The 6931-nt window shown below is 50.4% G+C and overlaps 1 protein-coding gene across 1 annotated transcript; it reads left to right on the top strand.

The window, feature by feature from the left end:
* The first annotated feature begins 4629 nt into the window (after positions 1-4629).
* On the top strand, positions 4630-6195 carry Tex44 (testis expressed 44). Its single transcript, XM_034521051.2, has one exon. The coding sequence runs from the start codon at positions 4653-4655 to the stop codon at positions 6150-6152; it is 1500 nt and encodes a 499-aa protein (XP_034376942.1). The 5' UTR covers positions 4630-4652; the 3' UTR covers positions 6153-6195.
* The last annotated feature ends 736 nt before the right edge of the window (positions 6196-6931 follow it).

Raw genomic sequence — 6931 nt, 5'->3', positions numbered from 1 at the left:
TCTCTCTCTCTCTCTCTCTCTCTCTCTCTCTCTCTCTCTCTCTCTCTCTCCCTCCCTCCCTCCCTCCCTCTCTCTCTCTTGCTCTTCCTTTCCTTCTTTCTCTCAAATACTTACACTTCCCTCCTCCTCCCACCCCCATCCTCTCTTTGACATAGATTTTTATATCATTTGAAATGTAATGAGTCAGGAGATGTAGTTCAGTTGCTAGTAGCCCTAGAGGCTTGACTGTCATAAAATACACCACATAAAACCAGGCATGAGGCTGGGGTGGTGGCTCAGTGGGTATCGGTGCTTGCTGTACAAGGATGAGGACCTAAGTTTGAATTCCCAGTACCCCAGTAAAAAGCAGGGCATGGCTGCATGCACACAAGTATGGCCCTGGCCCAATGGGGAAGAGGCGAGAGGGTCCCTAGAGCTTGTGGCTGTAGCTCCAGGTTCAGTGAGAGACCCTGCCTCAGGGCAGAATGACTCATATCCTCCTGTGGCCTGTGTTTACAAAGAAGTATGTACTCACTGCTACACACCCCTGTATGCAACACATATCACACACATACACACCCTGTTGAAGAGTTCTTTATAAAGCTCCACTCAATTCCCATGGAGTGGAGCCTCTCAGGATTAGGTGGAGGGGGCTGAGGAGAGCAGGGAGTCAAAGGTTCAGGAAGAGGAACACTGTAAGACAGAGACAACTCAAGGAAAAGCTTGTTCTGACCGGCGTTTCAGAGACCTGTTTCAGTGTTTCAGAGACATTGTGGCAGGAAGGCATGGTGACAGTTGTTTACATTACACCAAATGGGAAGCAAGAGGGCACGGCTGGAACCCAGAGTAAGCATGACCTACAAAGACCCTGTGCCAGAGACCGCTTTGTGCCAGCCAAGCCCCACTTCCTCCTGGCTCCACAGACTTCAGCACGCTCCTACAAGCTGAGGACTGAGTGTTCAAAAACAGAAGCCTGAGAAGAACATTACAGATTTAAGCCATAACTTCAGAGAAAGAGCGGATCAAGAGAGATATGGAAGGCAGCACAGGAAGGATGGAGAAGTCTGTGCTCTGGGATGGCACTACTTACAGTATGACCCAGAGCTGCCATTAGGTTGCATCTGCAGGCATGGTAAGCCAGTTACCATACTGGACAGCATCCCTCCATGGGCCATTGATTATTTTTTGTTGTTTTAAAAGAAAATTTCTCACTATGTAGCCTTGGCTGTCCTGGAGCTTGTTATGTAGACCAGGCTGGCCTCAAAGTCACAGAGCCACCTGCCTCTGTCTCAGGAATGCTGGAATTAAAGGCTTATACCACTGTAGGAATCTCAGGTCTCAACATAAACTTTAAAAAATTAACTTCTCCAGATACATGATCCGGGAGAAGCACATTCCAAAGACTTACACATACATTCCAGGAGAAGGGCCTAAGGTAAGAGGTTATCAAGAAGCTGGGCCTTTAACACAATAACCCTGGGTAAACAGGAGCTAGGACAAGATAGACTTAGCTAACGTTCATTGTCACAAGATAATGTGTAAACATGACTTGCCAGAGAACCAGGTGTGGGATCAGCCTTTGTGGATAACATTGTCTAAGAGATGATTGTAAAACTGCCCTTGTGCTCCATGAAAAACGGTATAAAAACTGCCCTTAGTTTTAGCTCGGGGTTCCTCTAGCCTGTGGGGGGGGGGATGGACCCCAGTGCACTGGTATCAATTAAACCTCTTGCTTTTGCATTGAACCCCCTGTCCATGAGTGTTTCTGTGGGAGCGCGTCCCCTGGTTTGGATCTTAGGGTCCAATACCACCACCCACCTGGCCCAATAGACTCTCTCTCTCTCTCTCTCTCTCTCTCTCTCTCTCTCTCTCTCTCTTTCTCTCTCTCTCTCTCTCTGTGTGTGTGTGTGTGTGTGTATGTGTGTATATGTCTCTGTCTCTGTCTCTGTCTCTGTCTCTGTCTCTCTCTCTCTCTCTCTCTCTCTCTCTCTCTCTCTCTGTATATGTGTCTGTCTCTTTCCCTGTCTCCCTCCTGGTCTCTGTGTGTTTGTGTGTGTCTCTGGCTCTCTGTGTCTCTCTGTCTCCTCCCTGTCTCTGTCTCTCTCCCTGTCTCTGTCTCTTTGTCAGCGTGTGTGTCACTCTGTGTCTCTCTGTCTTTTTCCTTTGTCTCTGGCTCTGTGTGTGTGTGTATGTGTGTGTGTGACTCTGTCGGTGTCTGTCTCTCTCCTCTTTGTCTCTGGCTCTGGCTATGTGTGTGGTGTGTGTGTGTGTGTGTGTGTGTGTGTGTGTGTGCATGTGTGGCACATGTGTAGAGGTCAGACCACAACATGCAGTAATCAGTTTTCTCCTACCATGTTGGTCCTGGGGATGAGACTCAGCTCACCAGACTTAGATGCAAGTGCCCTTTCCCACTAAGCTCAGTGGAAATTGTCCCCACTTGGGGGGCTGGAGAGATGGCTCAGCAGTTAAGAGCACCAACTGCTCTTCTAGAGGTCCTGAGTTCAATTCCCAGCAACCACATGGTGGCTCACAACCATCTGTAATGGGGTCTGGTGCCCTCTTCTGGTGTGTCTGAAGAGAGCTACTATGTACTCATATACATAAATAAACCTTAAAATTGTGCCCACCTCGGCAGCATGTATACTAAATTATCCCCACTTGGAACAAGAACAGAAAAGTTCGAGGACTACAGACAGGCAGAACGCAAATCCCAGAGTCAGGGATTGCTCCTGTGATCTTGAAAAACTTGCTTACACACATACATACACACACACACACACATACACACATGTATTGGACAGTAAAACCATGCCGGGAAGCTTGGTAAGTAAGGTAGAGCAGGTTAAGACCCGGAGACTCAATGGGCAACCTGAGACTTAGGCGACTCCCTACTCCCTGTCAGATTCCTGGCCTGAAACACGCGCCACACTCCTCATATAAAGAAATGTATCCTATGGTCCTATAGGCCTCAAACAGAGTTCTCCATGCTAATGAGGTACCTAGAGGCCCAGAGGCCATAGCCAATAAACTTCTCTTCCCAGACATTCCTCTTCCCAGACATTCCTCCCTAAGAAAGGTATTTAACCTCAGGTTCACCCTGAGAAGTGGGTATGATACAGCATGCATCCATTTTCTACCGTGAACAGCCAAAGAACAGTTTAGAATCAAAAAGAGTTTAGTTTCAAAGTTTAGAATCAAAGAATGGACTGTCTTTTTCATCAAAAGCTGCAGTGGGGAGCTATAGAGAAGACATTCCACTACAGAGCCGTAGCTTAATTCTCCAGTAGAAGACCTCTCTGCTCTTCCAGCCACAACTGCCACCAAGCCTGCCTCCACCAAGCTAAGAACAATTACCCCATGGGACAAGTCTAATAGATGCTGTCCCCAGCCCATGGGCCCCCAGACTCTTTTCTCTGCTGTGCTGAAACTCCTCCCAGTGGCTCATGGATGCCTAAGGATCTGAGAACCCCATGGCCCCAAGCCTCGTTGCAGGCCCAGGGACCCCTGAACCAGCTCTGGCTTTCCCACTTCTCAGACAATGCTTTCTCACCCCCAGAGTGGTGTCTCCGCACTTCCCTACAGCCCAGCGCCTACCCTGGTGGTGGTGGCATGGAATAAGCAAAGTCAAACTTTCAGCATTTGCTTCTCCAAGAGGCTGTGTCCAGCAGTGAGGTAGACATGGACCCACACCCCTGTCCCCAGGAGAGAAGATGTAAACATAGACCCAGTTCTCCCTAGGGATGCTGGGGTCCCTAGTGGCATCAGATGCTTGCTTCTCCTCTTACCCCCAGGAGCAGGAACTATGCCTAACCTGGCAACTAGGGTGAGCACAAATACACAAATGGAACCATCCACTCCAACCTCTATGCTGGGGATGAAACCAGAGCATGCCAGGCAAGCGCTCTACACTCATCCAAACCCAATCCCCAGCCACCTTCTTAGCACAGTGGGTATATCTGGGACCAAAGCTCGTCTTAGGATTATCCTGGAGTCTGCACCCATTAGTGGCGCCCTGTTCTCCCAGCCCAGTTGAGCAGGTAGATTGTCCTGTGTCAAAAAGGTTAACTCTAGCACTAAGGACTAGATAGATGCCGCCCAGACTCTGGCCTCCGCATTGCTAGAGAAATGGCTCCCAAAGAAAGACTGGGCTAAATTGGGGTCCTGAAGCACCAGTGAGACTAGACAGGTGGCAGGAGGAATAATCTGGTATAGCAAATGTCTGTAATCCTAGCTCTTGAGAGACAGGAAGACCAGAGTGGGAGACCAGTCTGAACTGCATAACAAGAACATTGATTCCCCCACCCCCAAAATAAATTTAAAACCCACTAATTCAAACTCAGCATCACCTTCCTTTATCATGCCCCAAAGTACAGTTCCCACAACCTCTCACAGCGCTGCGGCTGCATCTGCACCTACCTACATAGCTCTACCTTAAACTAAGATAGCTATCCTTCATTTCCTATGTACCCACAACTCTGGCTATGCAACACCACCTATATTCAGCCTGCCAGAACAACCTCTTAGCAGATTCAGGACATTCAGGACCCTTGCTCTACAAGTACCTGTGACATCATCAGCTGCCCACAACCTCCTGTGACCTCACCACCTGGACAACTGAGCCTAGCAGGGCCAAGCCACTCCTTCCCAACCACCATAAGTAGCAGGGGGCATAGATGACCACTGAGCCCTTGGAAGACCCTGAAGCCAACAAAAGTTCTGCACATGATCTTCCCGAGGCCTCCTTGGACAACAAAGCTGATGAAAACTCTGAAGATTCACCCAGAGAGTCCGAAGGACCAGATTCCCTGCCTGATGACGTCCCACCAGGAGACATTGCCATAGCACTAACTGAACAGGATGTAGATCAAGACTCTGCAGCAAAAATCATTACCACAGAGGAAGATGAAGAGCAGGCCTTCATTCAGACTGATAGCTTCGTGAAACAGGATGAAGACCTGGCCTCCAAGCAGATTGACATCATCACGGGGAAAAATGCAGACCAGGTGTCCATGCAGATTACCACAGTCATTGAGCAGGATAAAGACCAGGCTTCCATGCAAACTGCCACCTTGATGAGACAGGACGAGGACCAGGCATCTATGCAGATTGCCACTTCTGTGGGACAGAATAAAGATCAGGCCTCCATTCAGACAGACACTTCCACAGGGCAAGATTTAGAGCCAGCCAACTCCATGGCTACATCAACTGCTGGGGTCAAAGATGAGAGCCCAGGTACTTCAAGTCAGAGCCAGGAGAATCCTGAAGAGATCACATCTCTGCTGTCCCAAGACCCAGGTATCCTAAGAGGGTTTGTGGGTTTCCAGAACCCAGTGTGGGACAGGCTAGCTGAAAACAACCGTACAAGTTGGAGCCGGACCGTTTCCCCAAGTGACTCCCAGACCCAGGAAAAGATATCAGGAAAGCCGAATGTTCCAGAAGGGCAGCCAGAGATAGCTCCAAGTGATGTCTCATCTGTCCTGCCTGAAGATGTCCAGCCTTCTGTGGGAGCTACTGACCCATCCCCTTCAGATAACAGTGGTCCTGACTCAGAACCCATGACTAACACCAAGTCTGCTGAGCAGGAAGCTAAAGGTGTCAAGGCCTCAAACCCTGAGAACAAAGCGAGATCCCCAGGGCCGGCCAGTGAGGATTTAGCTGCTGACTCAAGGATCCCGCAGGCCCCACCTGCTCCAAGCTCCCCATCAGGCAGTCCACCCCCCTCTCCAGATTCCCACCAGGAGGCCCTGGGCAGGAACCTTCTGGACCCCAGTCTGTATAGGCCTGATGTGGAGAATGACTACATGCGTTCTATGACCAGCCTGCTGGGTTGTGGAGAGAGCTCCATCAGCTCCCTCACAGACATCCTGGTGTGGTCAGACACCGCCACGCGCATGGGTGTGGCTATGGGCATTCTGGCCTCAGGCTGTAGCTCTCCAGCTGACAGGCTACAGGACGAGGGTCCCCGCCTGCGCACTGTGGCCAGCCTCCTGCGCAGTGCCAGGTCAGCTTTCTCCTCTGGGGTGATGTCTGGAACTGGCTCAGCCCTGCGCTCTGTCACACACCTGCTGGAGTCTGTGGAGAGACGTACTATGGAAGGCATCCGGTCAGCTATGCGCTACCTGGCCCATCACCTCACTTCACGCTGGGCCCGCACTGGCCCCAATGGTGACTAGACCAGCAAGCCCCCTACTTATTCCCCAACCCTACACTAGATAACTGCCCCCTGCCTTTCAGTAAATAACCACAAGCGTTTATTTTCTAAGCTCTGCCCTTATCCATGCAGTGGGACAATAGGGTAAAAGGACCAATGGGGCCCACAGGTAAACTGAGGACATGTACCTACCTGTTCCTCAGCCCCATGCCCAAGCTACCTGTTTCGGTTCTGGAAGGCAGGAGAGGGTTTGGGGGTAGCGAGTACTATATCAGTCCTCACAGGGGGCCGCACACTTGTAGGTCCTGTGTAATCCTTTTAAGGCTTAGAATCAGACTTTTGAAGTCTCCTCTTGCCCTGGGCCCCACTCCCTGGCCTTTTCCCCTTGGAGTCGAGAAAGGAACTCCACTTACCCCATGCAAACATAAACATTCCAATGCCAGAAGACACAGGGACACAATGACTTTTTATGCACTATGACATGGGACAGGGCTCCAGGGAGGGTGATCAAACCATCTATCGGAAAAGAGGTGGGAGGATACTGTGGATGGAGTAAGGCCTTTAGATTTCAAACTGGCCAGAACTGGCTGCCATACCCACGGCCCACACTATCTCCATGATGTTTAACTGCCATTTGCATCTTGGAAACTATGTACAGGAGCAAGAATTGAAAGCATACCCATGGCCTCGACCTCTGGCAAGACCCAGGACCTCATCATGGATAAAGCCCTAGCCCAAACCTGCCCTTGGCACAGCCTTCCACCTTCAGCCCAGCCAGGGACCATCCACCAACCCAGTTTA

The sequence above is a fragment of the Arvicanthis niloticus genome, chromosome 17, assembly GCF_011762505.2.
Source record: "Arvicanthis niloticus isolate mArvNil1 chromosome 17, mArvNil1.pat.X, whole genome shotgun sequence".
In the NCBI taxonomy this organism is placed as follows: Eukaryota; Metazoa; Chordata; class Mammalia; order Rodentia; family Muridae; genus Arvicanthis; species Arvicanthis niloticus.
The sequence above is the reverse complement of the archived record's forward strand: the minus strand, read 5'-3'. Positions and strand labels throughout refer to the sequence as shown.